At 48.2% G+C, this 15700-nt stretch overlaps 1 protein-coding gene across 2 annotated transcripts in view; it reads right to left on the reverse strand.

Annotated features, from left to right (window-relative positions):
* Window positions 1–15700, reverse strand: part of SLC66A2 (solute carrier family 66 member 2) — a 432790-nt gene that overhangs the window by 383890 nt on the left and 33200 nt on the right. For both annotated transcript variants that reach the window (XM_078687577.1, XM_078687576.1), the window contains exon 2: window positions 13095–13396. In XM_078687577.1, the coding sequence (XP_078543703.1) occupies window positions 13095–13303 (209 nt within the window). In that variant the 5' untranslated portion in view covers window positions 13304–13396. The remainder of the gene's footprint in view (window positions 1–13094; window positions 13397–15700) is intronic.

Raw genomic sequence — 15700 nt, forward strand, 5'->3', positions numbered from 1 at the left:
AGCATGTTCTACAATGTCTAAAGCCACAAATAGTTCAAGCAACAAGAGTATGACGAGGGATCGTTCATCTGACTGACCCGGTTTGTCAATTAAAATTTCAACCAAAGTGTGTCTTCATCATAACTAGATATGAATATCAACAAAGGGAACCAAGAATATATATATAGCAATTGTCATACTATCACATTATCCAAAATGTAGTCATTAATTATTCACCTTTGTGCTATCAAGATGTGTCTTTTATTCAAGTTAAAGTAAGTGTTTTTGCTCTCTGAGGATATAGTAAGTGTAAAAGGATAGATTAAATAATACGACCATCAGAGGGGTGATTACATGGTCAGCTTTGCCATTTAGAAAATGAGGAAAGGCACAGAAAGCTAAATTGTGTATTTTAACAGCCCCTTCCACATATTAGGTGTACCAAATTCTTACTCAATCCAATAGATTCTTAATGCACAGCAGGTCCCAAATCAATGTAACTAACCAGCATTCTTTCATATGCCAATGATGCATGTTTGCCATGAACTCTTAGTATCTACAAATTACAATAAAATACTTTTGCAAGTTATGCTAAACTGAGTTCCTTAGAAATAAACAATAGTAAAATAAAAATAATGGCGTCAAGAAGGCTAACAAAACATGTTTCTAACCAATCAAAGCAGCTGTTTTAGAAAGAACCTAACTGAGACTTGGTTATCTAACAGTAAACTTGTGGGCCTGGGGTTACAAGCTTGCATATAAAGCAAATGTTCTAGCTTCTATTTATTATCTTATGTAAATTTACGAACAAATATTAATGGGCAAAGTAAGAATCTGGCTTAGCTCTACAAGGTTTGCTTTCCCACCCACAGATGCCTGAAGTTAATTCATAAACAACAGTTGATGGACAGAATAAAGAATGTCACACATTCACCCCAGTACAGAGATGTGGACCTAAATCCTTCGTTTTTTTGCTCACCATACCATTCCAGTTTGAACCCAGCCTTATGCAAATCAGTCTTGACCCTGTGCCCCATGGGAACAGTCCAGCCCGAACTGCCAAGCCAGGCCCTCCCTGGACTGGAAACATGCATCCTAGGACCGGGTTCGGGCTTTCAGCCCTCATCAGCCAGGATAGCTTGATTCCAGTGGCATGGAGAGCACGGACTCACGTCTGAGCATACCCGTCCCACTCGGGGTGACAAATGCAAAAACAACAGTTGATGGACAGAATGCAGAACAATGTCATACATTCACCCCAGTACAGAGATCTGGGCCTATATCTATCGGTTTTTTGCTCACCATGCCATTCCAGTTTGAACCCAGCCATATGCAAATCAGTCTTGACCCTGTGCCCCATGGGAACAGTCCAGCCCGGACTGCCAGGTCTAAACTGGGGTGGCATGGTGAGCAAAAGAATGATGGATTTAACCCAGATCTCTTGACTGGGGGTGAATGTTTTGATATGTTCTGCATTCCGTCCATCAATTGTGTGTCTTTTAAAGTTAATTCAGTACACCAATGCTTGAATACGAAAGTACAAGTTATTGTACCCCACACAACCCCACTCAATATATAGTTGGTGTGGCGTTCGTACTTTGTGGGTTACTAAAAGTCCCTTAAAAAGGGGTGAGGAACGCAGTGGTAATTCAACACCAATTTGGGGTTTTATAATATCACACACCAATATTGCACTAATAGAAAGACACTTTATATTTAAAGGTCCTTTATTTCAACAGTCTGATCCTGTTGCTTAGCACATGTAAAATAACCACAAAGAATATTATTAAAACAAAACTAATGCACGTTGCTAACAATGAGAATAATATGAACATTTCCACCATTGTTGAAATATCATCGGAGAACCTAACATCCTAAAGCCAATTTCTATGTGCTATACTATGGGGGAATGGAGTAGCTTAACTAACATCTAGAGTGAATATTTTCATCATATACTTATCTGCTCAGAAGCGCCAAACAAAAGAGGAGCAAATGGAGGTCACACTGTTTATGGAGGATGGAACTTCTTGTCACCATTGTTATGTTGTTAAAGTTCTAACTGGAAGCTTTTAATGGTTTGTGTTAGACCTGTCTGCCTTTGGGTAGTCCCTCCTAATTATTTATTTATTTTTGTCCCCTTTTTGCCCCTCAAGACCCTTCATTTTTTTATGCCCACTGAATTTTTGAGGTGTTGACCTAGGGGTTAGGTGTTCTTTGACCTCATAGTCCTTTTTCCCTGAGGCATGGGTGCCTTTCTGACTAGATTTAGGAAAACCCACAAAATGGTGGCCAGTAACTGCCACAACTGCCACCTCAGAGAACGGACCCATAGGTTAGTATAGGGACATTCCAGAATCTTCTGGACCCTTCTGGACCAACTGGGGTCAGCCTATATAAGGCGGAATGTTGGGCAGCCATTTGTGAAGGTAGAGTTAGTGGACACTGAAGGGAACTGGAGTCCAGGCTGCAGGACGAGGAGGTTGTTACACGGAAGAAGCTGACTGTCTCCAGGGGCTGCTGCCTCTCCGGCTGTTGCTGCCCTTCTTTCTGTTGACCTGACCCAATTCGGAAGAGAGCTACGAACCCCCCTCCTCCCCCTTGTTCATCCCACAGGAGGGAGATGGCACTAACCAGAACGTGAGAGGGAAGTCAGGACATTATCCAAGGCGGTGAGTGCGGTTGGATAGCCTGGGGAAACTGACCCTTAATGCCTACGGTGGCCTGGAGAAACGGAGAATCCGACTGACCCTCGCGCAGCCTTAAAGTCACAGGGCCCTGCTCGGGACTCCGAAGGTCTACTGTTTAAACACAAGCAGATCGGGAACTTAACCCTTACTCCCCCCTGTTTTCACACAAACAGTCCGTAACATTCACCACAGGGACGCCCGGGCCACTTACTGAGAGCGGGAAGCCGGAAGAGGGTTCTGTGGTGTGGCGGCTGAGGGGCCTGATACCGGAGCGAGCCGCTGGTGCCGCGAGAGGAAGCTGATTCATGCTGGCAGGAAACTGAGGCAGCGTCGGGGAAGGCGTGGGGCGGGGTTGCCTGGAGTCCGAGGCTTCCGCCTTTGTGCGCCGAGCTTCCGCCTCCGCATTACCGGCTCTGAGTACCACAAGGACCAGGGAGAGGTCAGAGTGTGAGGCGACAGGGCCGGTGAGACTTGTTACTCTTGTGAGAGCCTGCCGCGGGTTAGCGAGTTGAGGAACCCACAGGCGAGGCTCTGGGAACCCGTGCTAAAGTGAAGGTACGGATTCAGCGCGTTAGCGAAAGCTTGGGAGGGAAAGAGGGAGCGGCTCCTCCTCCTTTCAGGAGGTGAATCAAGACCGTGACTGTTCCTGGAAGCTAAAGCATAACGTCTTTGGTGAATGATTGTCGCATAGGAATGTGCCAAAGCGCTTTACTTGCTGTCTCGTGCTGAAAGTGAGAGTGGGGTCTGAATTCAGGCACGAGGCGGCAGGGTTGAAATGAAATGCTAATAGGAACTTTTCACTAGAAGAAGCTACTCCATGAAACTGTATGTACTGTTAACGTATAGGAGAATGAGAAGTCTGGCTCTAAAACCTGCATAACTACTGTACAATTTGTTAACCATTTCAAATGTAAATTGGGGCGTGTAAACTCCCCCCCCAGTTATAGAATTCTATCTAGTGCACATTGTCCTGTCTATTCAAAATTATTTGATAGGGTGATCAGCCCAGTTGACCTTTCAGTACCCAAGGGGTTGTTGTGAACTGACTACCTGACGGGGGTCCTGTCTAGTTGTGACCTGCTTCACGGGAATCTAAAGAATAACTGAGCTAAAGGCCGGGAAATTCCCACTGGGTTCCATACGACTGAGGGACAAGTGTATCATTAAGACCAAGAATAACTATAAGTGTGCAATGTAATAAATGTCAACTGTTCATGCTCAGGTAGATTGAAAACTGAAGCGGAAAGGATTTTAATAATCCTACCTGAGTGGGGTTAAAATAGTGAACTATAGAGTCAAGAATGATTTTGGTGATTTGTAAAACAAGTAATGTAATTGCAATGTTTGAGTTGTAAATGTGGTCATAAAGGCGTCTAAAAGGAAGACGAGGAACTACCATAAGAGAGTATAAAGCTTTTCTACTTTTATAACAAAATCAAGGTGTAGTGTCATTTTTGAGTGGATGGACGTTATGTTATTGAAGGGTGTGACGCAAGCTTAACACATGTACCTTTGAGTTAGGCCTCCCTACTTAGTGCCAAGCTACCCTATGTGACTTGGAGACCCCAGGTCCAACATAATTGGTGTCTAGCGGTGGGATCAGAACTGTGATTGCGTCCACTCTGAAGTAGCAAAGTGTACTCCACAGGCCTACACCTGGAGTTTTCTCTTGGCGGACTTCCCAATTACTTCTTTTGCTTTTTCCAAATTGGCTCCTGGTGGTGGGTGGAGGTAGCTTCAAATTGCCCTTTTAAACCAATTCTTCCCGAGTGGTTGTCCCTATATCTCTTATAAGCAAAATGGAATTTGATCTGGAGGAACTGGAAACCTATTCTGTAGCCCAGCTTAGAGATTTTTGCCTGAAGATGGGAGTGTTTTTTAAGCGTGGTGCCAAGAAGGGGGAACTCCAGACCAGTTTGAGGGCTTGGGTGGCAGCACATGGTGAGGGAAAGGAGGAGGAAGAGGGGACGGATCGGGACACAGTTTTAGGGGTAGAGGGATTGTTCCATCCTGAGATGGAAAACCTACTCCCAGGACCTAGGACCTTCTCAAGGGAGGGCAGCAGTGTCTCAGTGAGAAGCTTAACCGAAGCTGAACTAGTGGACAGGAGGAAAAAAGACAGCTAAAATGGGAATTAGCCAGGTTAGAAAAGGAGAGGGAGGAACAGAGGATGGCTCATGAGTTGAAACTTAAGGAGCTAGAACTCAAGGCCCTACTGTTAGGGCCCTCCAATTCTCCAAATGGTGGCAGCGAAACAAAAGAACTGACCAGGGAATCCAGACCCTACCTGCCTAAAGATATAGTTGCCAGCTACAGCCCAGGGGATGACATCGCCAAGTGGCTGGCTGCCTATGAGGTCTCCTTAAGAGCCCATGGGATCCAGGAAAAACACTGGGGGGTGGTTTGTACAAATACATGCCTCCTACTGGACGGGACACATTATTGGCCCTGGAACAGGAAGAGCAGACCCACTACCCCACCATGAAAGTGGCGCTAATTAGGAAGTTTGGGCTGACCCCAGAGAAGTACCGGCAAAAGTTCAGGGGAAGTCACAAATTAGGCACACAAAATTGGGTGGATTTCCTGGACTATGCAAGGAAGGCCCTAGAGGGTTGGATACAAGGCAGCGAGGTGAGGGACTATGAGGGGTTGTACGACCTTATTCTCAAAGAGCACCTACTCGAGAAATGTTTTCCCGAGCTGCATCAACACCTGGTGGACAGCAAGCTGACCAACCCCAGGAAGCTTGCAGAGGAGGCGGACATCTGGGCAAGTACCCGGGTGTCCTCAAAGGGGACTGGAGGGGATTCCCAAAGGGCTGGACAGAGCGCCCCCCAGAAAAAGGAGGGGGGGAGATAAAAAGCGGGAGTTCTCAAAAGGTCCCCAAAACAGTTTCCAGGGAAAGGGAACAGGATTCACCCCTAAGGCTAACCAGCCCAGAAACCCTCATCCTGGCCAAAGCCAGCAGCCAAGGGTTGTCCACTGCTTTGAGTGTGGTGGTGTTGGACATTATAAGGGAGATGTCAAGTGCCCAAAGAGACCACCCCCTCCCACCGGAGGAAAAGCCCCGGGAGTAGCTAGTGTAGTGCTCGGGGAGGAGTTGCCCTTAGATAAGAGGGGTGAGTGGGCGGGCGTCACCCTAGTGTCCCTGGGAGATCGGGAGATGGTTACTAAGATCTAGGTGCCCTCAAATACTACCAAGTATGGGCAATGGATCACCATCAATGGCCAAAGAGGGGAGGCTCTGAGAGACACAGGAGCCAGTATGACAATGGTAAGGAGTCAACTGGTGTCTCCAGAGCAGGTGATTCCACATGTACTCCACCCCGCCGCGATGGCTGACGGCAGATTGGGCCACTACCCTGTGGCCGAGGTTCCCTTTGAGTGGGAAGGGGTTGCAGGTTCACTTCGAGTTGCCGTAAGCCCTGCCGTGCCAGTCGATTGTTTGCTGGGAAATGACATGGAGCACAATGCTTGGAAGGAGGTGGAATACCGGACTCATTCGGAGATGCTGGGTACACCTGACTGGGCCTGTGCAAGCACAAGGTCTGCGACGGCCCGGAGAGGGAGTTCGCCTGGGCTGGAGCCTGGAACAATGGCCCAGCCCGCTGCCAAAAAGGGAAAGACCCGAAGTCAGGAGAAGCCTGCTTCGGCTTCCACGCCCCATGAGACAGATCGGCCACCTGCGGTGGTGGGCCAGGAGTCCGTGGAGGGGACAGTAGTCTCCTTGGAGGACCTACCCATCCCTGCTGAGTGGCATGTGGAGGGAGGGCCTACCAGGGAGGAGTTTTGTAAGGGCCAGAAGGAGTGCCCTACCCTTGAGGGACTGAGGCGACAGGCCGAAGCCCAGGCAGCAGGGAACGTTGCAGGGCACTACCATATTTACTGGGAGGACGGACTCCTCTACAGTGAACCCAAGGTACCTCTGCCCGGTTCATCCCAGGCCTTGGTAGTCCCTCAACGATACCGAGCCTTTCTTCTAGAATTGGCTCATGAGATTCCCTTGGCAGGACACTTAGGTCAGGACAAGACCTTTGCCCGGCTTGTCCCCCACTTTTACTGGCCTCAGATGAAAGTGGCTTCTGACACATACTGTCGGACGTGTGTATCCTGTCAAGCCAGTGGGAAGACAGGGGTGAAGCTGAAAGCTCCCCTGGAACCACTTCCGGTCGTTAGCACCCCCTTTGAAAGGGTGGGCATCGACATCGTGGGGCCATTGGATCCACCAACTACCGCTGGTCACAGGTTTATCCTGGTTCTGGTGGATCACGCCACGCGGTACCCAGAGGCAATTCCTCTGAGGACTGTCACTGCACCTGTTGTGGCTAGGGCCCTGATGGGGATCTTTACCCGAGTGGGTTTCCCCAAGGAAGTTGTGTCCGACAGGGGAACCAACTTTATGTCAGCATATATGCGGGCAATGTGGAAGGAGTGTGGAGTGACCTACCGGTTCACCACTCCGTACCACCCCCAGTCCAATGGACTGGTAGAAAGGTTCAACAAGACCTTGAAAGGCATGATAAGAAGTCTGCCTGAGAGCCTGCGGAGGAAATGGGACGTCCTCCTGCCCGGTTTGCTATTCTCCTACAGGGAAGTGCCGCAGAAGGGAGTGGGCTTCAGCCCCTTCGAGCTTCTGTATGGGCACCCTGTACGTGGACCTCTCAGCCTGGAGAAGGATGGATGGGAAAAGTCTCCCAGGAAGCCTCCCCAGGATGTGGTGAGCTACATGCTGGCTTTCCGGAGCCAAATGGCAAAGTTGTGGAAGCAAGTTCTTACAACTTGGAAGCCAGCCAAGCAGTAATGAAAGAGTGGTATGACCACAACGCTCACCCGGTGGAGTTGGAGCCTGGCCAGAAAGTGTGGGTGATGGAGCCTGGAGAGCTAAGTGCTCTCCAGGATCGCTGGACAGGCCCCTTTGAGGTGTTGGAGAAGAAGGGTAAGGCCACTTACCTGGTGGATCTTAAGACCCCTCGACAGCCCCTACGGGTGCTGCATGCTAATCGCCTCAAACCCCACCATGAGAGGCCTGAGGTCATCTTGATGATGGTGACTGATGGAGGAGAGGAAGCGGAAAGCGCGCCTCTACCTGACCTTTTTTCGTCTCAGGAAAAGGATGGGTCGGTGGAGGGAGTGATTCTCTCCCCATCCCTAACTCCTGAGCAGCGGGAGGACTGCCGCCAGATATTGGAGCAGTACTCTTCGTTGTTCTCCCTTGTCCCGGGAAGGACCCACCTGTGTACCCATGATGTGGACACAGGAGACAGCCCACCAGTGAAGTCAAAGACCTACCGGCTGTCAGACAAGGTGAAGGCCAGCATCCACGGTGAGGTTACCAAGATGCTGGAGCTAGGAGTTATTGAACCTTTCAGTAGCCCCTGGTCCAGTCCGGTGGTTTTAGTACCAAAAGCTGCCCCACTGGGCACCACTCCAGAACTAAGGTTCTGTGTGGATTACCGGGGACTGAACTCAGTGACCAAGACTGATGGTCATCCGATCCCTAGGGCGGATGAATTGATTGACCGGCTGGGAGCTGCCCAATACCTGAGTACTTTTGACCTTACTTCAGGGTACTGGCAGATCTCCCTTACAGATGGAGCAAAGAAAAGGTCAGCTTTCTCCACGCCTGAGGGACACTACCAGTTCTGTGTGATGCCCTTTGGGCTCAAGAACGCCCCTGCCACTTTTCAGCGGCTGGTGAACCAGGTCCTCTCTGGAATGGAGGCTTTCTCCGCTGCTTACCTGGATGACATTGCCGTCTTCAGCAGCAGTTGGGAGGACCATTTGCGTCACTTGCAAGCTGTTCTCCAGGCCCTGAAACAGGCTGGCTTGACAATCAAGGCCAGTAAATGTCAGATTGGGCAGGGGTCGGTTGTGTACCTAGGCCACTTGGTGGGTAGGGGAACAGTGCAGCCCCTCCAGGCAAAGATTGAGGCAATCATGGCCTGGGAACCCCACAAGACCCAGACTGAGGTCCGAGCTTTCCTGGGCCTCACAGGTTACTACCGTCGCTTTGATAGGGGTATGGCACTATTGTAGCGCCCCTCACAGAGCTCACATCCAAGAAACAACCTCGACGGGTAGTCTGGACAGAGGCTTGTTAGCAAGCCTTTGTGAAATTGAAACAGGCAATGTGTGCAGCACCGGTCCTGAGGGCTCCAGACTTCTTCAAGGAGTTCATTGTCCAGACAGACGCATCAGAGCATGGCATTGGGGCAGTGTTATCGCAACTCAATGAAGAGGGTCTGGATCAGCCTGTAGTCTTCTTGTCCAGGAGGCTGCTTCCCCGGGAACAAAAGTGGAGTGCAATTGAGCGAGAAGCCTTTGCAGTGGTATGGGCTCTGAAGAAGTTGCGGCCATACCTGTTTGGCTCGCACTTCCTGGTTCAGACTGACCATCGACCTCTTCGTTGGCTGATGCAAATGAGGGGGGAGAATCCCAAGCTGTTGAGATGGTCCATCTCCCTACAGGGAATGGCTTCCGGGTGGAACATCGGCCTGGAGTGGACCATGCCAATGCAGACGGTCTCTCTAGGTATTTCCGCCTTAGTGATGAGGACTCCCAAGGGGTTGGGTAGCTCTCCCCACTTTCAGCTGGGGGGGGGGACGCGTGTTAGACCTGTCTGCCTTTGGGTAGTCCCTCCTAATTATTTATTTATGTCCCCTTTTTGCCCCTCAAGACCCTTCATTTTTTTATGCCCACTGAATTTTTGAGGTGTTGACCTAGGGGTTAGGTGTTCTTTGACCTCATAGTCCTTTTCCCCTGAGGCCTGGGTGCCTTTCTGACTAGATTTAGGAAAACCCACAAAATGGTGGCCAGTATCTGCCACAACCTCCACCTCAGAGAACGGACCCATAGGTTAGTATAGGGACATTCCAGAATCTTCTGGACCAACTGGGGTCAGCCTATATAAGGCGGAATGTTGGGCAGCCATTTGTGAAGGTAGAGTTAGTGGACACTGAAGGGAACTGGAGTCCAGGCTGCAGGACGAGGAGGTTGTTACACGGAAGAAGCTGACTGTCTCCAGGGGCTGCTGCCTCTCCGGCTGTTGCTGCCCTTCTTTCTGTTGACCTGACCCAATTCGGAAGAGAGCTACGAACCCCCCTCCTCCCCCCTGTTCATCCCACAGGAGGGAGATGGCACTAACCAGAACGTGGGAGGGAAGTCAGGACATTATCCAAGGCGGTGAGTGCGGTTGGATAGCCTGGGGAAACTGACCCTTAATGCCTACAGTGGCCTGGAGAAACGGAGAATCCGACTGACCCTCGCGCAGCCTTAAAGTCACAGGGCCCTGCTCGGGACTCCGAAGGTCTACTGTTTAAACACAGGCAGATCGGGAACTTAACCCTTACTCCCCCCTGTTTTCACACAAACAGTCCGTAACATTCACCACAGGGACGCCCGGTCCACTTACTGAGAGCGGGAAGCCGGAATAGGGTTCTGTGGTGTGGCGGCTGAGGGGCCTGATACCTGAGTGAGCCGCTGGTGCCGCGAGATGAAGCTGATTCATGCTGGCAGGAAACTGAGGCAGCGTCGGGGAAGGCGTGGGGCGGGGTTGCCTGGAGTCCGAGGCTTCCGCCTTTGTGCGCCGAGCTTCCGCCTCCGCATTACCGGCTCTGAGTACCACAAGGACCAGGGAGAGGTCAGAGTGTGAGGCGACAGGGCCGGTGAGACTTGTTACTCTTGTGAGAGCCTGCCGCGGGTTAGCGAGTTGAGGAACCCACAGGCGAGGCTCTGGGAACCCGTGCTAAAGTGAAGGTACAGATTCAGCGCGTTAGCGAAAGCTTGGGAGGGAAAGAGGGAGCGGCTCCTCCTCCTTTCAGGAGGTGAATCAAGACCGTGACTGTTCCTGGAAGCTAAAGCATAACGTCTTTGGTGAATGATTGTCGCATAGGAATGTGCCAAAGCGCTTTACTTGCTGTCTCGTGCTGAAAGTGAGAGTGGGGTCTGAATTCAGGCACGAGGCGGCAGGGTTGAAATGAAATGCTAATAGGAACTTTTCACTAGAAGAAGCTACTCCATGAAACTGTATGTACTGTTAACGTATAGGAGAATGAGAAGTCTGGCTCTAAAACCTGCATAACTACTGTACAATTTGTTAACCATTTCAAATGTAAATTGGGGCGTGTAAACTCCCCCCCAGTTATAGAATTCTATCTAGTGCACATTGTCCTGTCTATTCAAAATTATTTGATAGGATGATCAGCCCAATTGACCTTTCAGTACCCAAGGGGTTGTTGTGAACTGACTACCTGACGGGGGTCCTGTCTAGTTGTGACCTGCTTCACGGGAATCTAAAGAATAACTGAGCTAAAGGCCGGGGAATTCCCACTGGGTTCCTTACGACTGAGGGACAAGTGTATCATTAAGACCAAGAATAACTATAAGTGTGCAATGTAATAAATGTCAACTGTTCATGCTCGGGTAGATTGAAAACTGAAGCGGAAAGGATTTTAATAATCCTACCTGAGTGGGGTTAAAATAGTGAACTATAGAGTCAAGAATGATTTTGGTGATTTGTAAAACAGGTAATGTAATTGCACTGTTTGAGTTGTAAATGTGGTCATAAAGGCGTCTAAAAGGAAGACGAGGAACTACCATAAGAGAGTATAAAGCTTTTCTACTTTTATAACAAAATCAAGGTGTAGTGTCATTTTTGAGTGGATGGACGTTATGTTATTGAAGGGTGTGACGCAAGCTTAACACATGTACCTTTGAGTTAGGCCTCCCTACTTAGTGCCAAGCTACCCTATGTGACTTGGAGACCCCAGGTCCAACAGTTTGCTACTCAGAAGGAGTAAATAAAAGTTAAATGTATAATGCTAGCCTCATGTCTTCACATAAAATCAGCGCACTGCATACCTGTGTACAGCAAGACGATGTATTTATCAGAAGCAGGGAGAGAGTATTCCCTCAAAAGGAAAAAAAAACATTACCTGGGCTGAGCTCCTCTCCTATCAGACTTGGCCCAATGTCATTACTTTGCATAGGGCAAAGTACTGAATACTGAAGCAGTACAGCAATCTGCCATTCTCCGTCAGAATCTTCTGACAGTATCTTGAGCAATAATCTGGGGCAAAGGACCACTCTCCCAGCTACTGATAATATCAGGATCTTGCTGTAAACAGGTGTGCAGCGTGCCGATTCCTAAGAAACTCTGGATGCAAGTTAAATGTAAAGTGTCCTTCCCTTAGTGCATTACTTGTGTATGATATTGTAATGCAAGCAATTGGGTTTGAATTACCACTGTGTCCCTGATCCCTTTTTAAGGGACTGTTAGTAACCCAGGAAGCACAGACAGAATATCAACTATGTACTGAGTGGGGTTGTGTGGGGCTACAATAACCTGTACTGTCACGTTCAAGCATTGGTGCACTGAATGTTCAGGCATCTGTGGGTGGGAAAGCAAACCTTGTTGAGTTAAGCTAGAATTTGTTTACACAGCATCATAAAATAAACATAATGCATATAGGAACTTATTCAGTTAAGTGAATCTCTCAAATCTATGTGACGTGAAATTTGTTGGTATGAAAAGAGACATGCTTGAAACACGAGAGGGCTCCTTTTGTCATAGTACCCTTGAAATACTGATATATTTAGGGTGGCTCACTACAACTAATTTAGGGCCTAAGTTAGTTTGGCACATGGGTTACTCCATCACAAAGGTGACTGATATCTTGTCCGCTGCATTACAAGTTCCATAGGAAATAATGGTAATACATTGGTCAGGATTTCCGTAATGTTTGTGATGGAGTAACTTGGGACTGAGACTTGTGCCCTCTAGCCCTTCAGTCAAGGAAGACGTTTCAGGCTTTCACAAAGGAGCGGGTTTGGGAGTAGACGTCTGTATGTGGTCCAGTTTTTTTCCCCTTATTACACAAAGTAAAGTAGGGACAGGAAACTGAAGGTATATATTTTAATCAATGCTGTGGTTCATGTTTTTTTTTCTGTCATATATTTTTTAAGTTGTTAATACAAGGAAGAGGAGCTCATGTTTCAAGTAGAACTTTATGAACAAACGGATACAAATAAAAATGGATACTTATATTGTTGGGTAATACCAGTAATTGGTCCTCAGATTTATTTGCATAGTGTAGGTTAATTTATTTTGAGGAGCACATTTGAAAGTCACACTTTAAGGAACACTGGCCTCGTGCCAAATTTGTATTCATAAGAAGCTAGAAATGGTAAGATATTCTGTCCGTGCTGTTTCGACTATTATTCTGCCCCAAAGTCTATTTCAATGGACTATATTTGAAAATCAATGCATGTTAATTGTGTGTACATTTTTTAGTTTGGAAAGGAATGGAGACTGACCACATTTCTTTGACTTACTTATTAAAATGACAGTGACTAAAGAAGCACAATACAGTAAAAAAATATTGTAATAAAACACAATACAAAAAAAAATAATAAATAACTCTTACTTACCAGAACAGTATTCGTAAAATATTGGCGACCAGGAGCATAAGACAGACATAAGTCGAAAAGCCTTCCGTGTTCTGAGTCCTTCTAATATCCCTGTATTGTGGGATGTATGGTACCACTCCACCAAACATCATGGCTCCAGCTGCTCCCCAGGAAACCAGCTGGTGCAGCATCTCTACAAGCCATTCCCAGCTGTTGTCTTCCATCTTCATGCCGCAGACAGGGAACAATCAGTTGCGGAGGGCTTCTTCAGGTGACTGTAATGTCACCCTGCTGCCATGGCTGTCACATCATCCTACTGCAAGCTGAAAAAAACAAATCCATTGTGAATGTGAGATGAAGGTGTGGTCAACATTTAGTTTCCTGCTGAACATAAGTCATCTACAAAATACTAAGAATTACCAGAGGCATAATGACTGGATGGAAGTTGAAAGGGTGAGTCAGGGGGAAATCTCAGTCAAACCTCTACACAACCATTTATAAAATTAGATCACACATAAGGGCTCAGTTCCAAGTTGGCATCTTAAGCAGTAATCAATTCACTTTAATTGTGTTTTGCTCAGCGATGCCTTAGACAGCCACATCAGTAAGGGTATGAAAACAAGCAGCTAAGAAGAAGGAAGGTAGGAGAACTGAGAAAGAATGCAGGGGGGAAATTCAGAAATGGAGGGATTTAACAGAAATGGGCTGGGAAGAAGAGGCAATCGAGGGGGCGAGGTGGGCAGATAAGAAAGGGTAACTAGCTAAGCAGGTAGGGAAGAAAGAGAGGTAAACATTGAAAAAGGGTAGAAAAACAATGACAGTAGTAATGGCAAGCGTAAAGGGAAAAGCTGGAGGTTTGAGTAATTTTGGTTTCTGGGGGACTCTGCCTTTATCAGTAGCGGGGAGAGTGGCGTTGCTAAAGATGATAACTCTGCCTCGTCTACTTTACTATTTTGGTGCGGTACCACTTTGGGTACCTGGAAAATATTTTGTCCAACTAAATTCTATGGTAACGAGTTTTCTGTGGGGCCCAGGGAGGTGCAGAGTGGCGCTGAATACTATGATGCACCCTAGACAGGAGGGAGGGTTTGCAGCATCTAATTTTGAGGCATATTACCATTCAGCCCAATTTCAATGGCTCGCCCAGTGGATGGCGGGGAGGTTGAGGGTAGAGACGGACCAGAGGGGTATGGACCTGGGTCTTCGCCAACTTGCTTGGATTCTACTCCAGCTGCCAGTACGCGAAAGAGAGGTACCGAGGGATCTGTGGGTAGTGCGACAATAGAGCCAATAGGAGAGTTAAGGTGGGTCCCTCGTACGCGCCTGAGATTCCAGTATGGCTCTCTGAGGCATTAGCGCATTGGAGGAGATTGGCAGAGGTTGCGGACTGGGAAGAACTGGGGATCTCCAATATTGGGGATCTCTATGAAGATGGTGTCCTCATACCTTTTTAAGACCTCATGGAAAGATATGAACTGCCCGCCCAAGACTTTCTCTTGCATGCAGCATTGACGGCAGCCATGCGTAAATACTGGAAGAAAGGAATGGAGGAGTCACAGACCTTCCTCCCCTGTCAATATGTGGTCACCTCAGCGGGGAAGATCAAGGCGGTTACCTGCCTGTATAAGAAAGTTACACAGGTATCTAGGACTCCCTTAGAGGGGCTGCGTATTAAGTGGGAGGCGGATTTGGGGACACCTATAGAGGAAAAGCCGTGGGGATGTTGATGGAGCGGGCATGGAAATGCTCCCGGAATGCGATATTCCAGCTAATACAATTTTACGCGTTCCATCGGGCGTACCTCACTCCTCTCAAAATAAATGAGTTTTTCGGATCTCACACAGCTTGCCCGCGGTGCAAATTGGAAATGCTGCGTTTGTTGATATGCTCTGGGAATGTCCACTACTACACAGGTTTTGGGGTGAGGTCCTGACCAGACTAAAGGAGGTGACAGATAGGGAGCTGCAGCTGACTCCAGGTGTTTGCCTGTTACACTGGTTTCCCCACACTGCCCGTAACAAGATCACCAGTAAATTCTTAGATTTAGGATTAGTCCTAGCTAAAAGGGAGATTACTAGTCATTGGAAAGCAGTCACTACTCCTGATACAGCATGATGGCTGCGGGAATTTATAAAGTGGGCGGATTGTGAGGGGATTTTCCAACTACAGATGGCCCGGAGGACCAACAATGATAAATTACTGGAAACGGCGAGGGCCTGGATAGCGATGGTGGACCTACTTAAGAGCCCGGCTGATGACGATGACTGACCTTCTGCGGGTGGGGAACTCACCCTCCAGCACTGGAATATTGCCTCTGGTGCGTGGATGGGATGGATGTTGGGTGAAGCAATTGATGTGAGAGCATCCTCCTGGATGGAACCCTGATTACTGACATAAGGATTTCAATAGGGTGGTAGGAATGCATACTGGGCGACAAGAGAGATATAAGGGAGAGCAACATGTCTGAAGGGAGGGGGGAGGAAGGGACGGAGGGGGGACCAGGGAAGGGGGGAGTTGTTGTTGTTTTTAGTGGCCTTAGTAGGGGAGGGGAGGAGTCCAAATATGAACAACCTTAGAGCAGCGTGGCTCTGACCTACGGGATAGAGTTAAAGGTTGTAACGTCTTAG

Source organism: Lissotriton helveticus, chromosome 4_1 (genome assembly GCF_964261635.1).
Source record: "Lissotriton helveticus chromosome 4_1, aLisHel1.1, whole genome shotgun sequence".
Classification (NCBI taxonomy): Eukaryota; Metazoa; Chordata; class Amphibia; order Caudata; family Salamandridae; genus Lissotriton; species Lissotriton helveticus.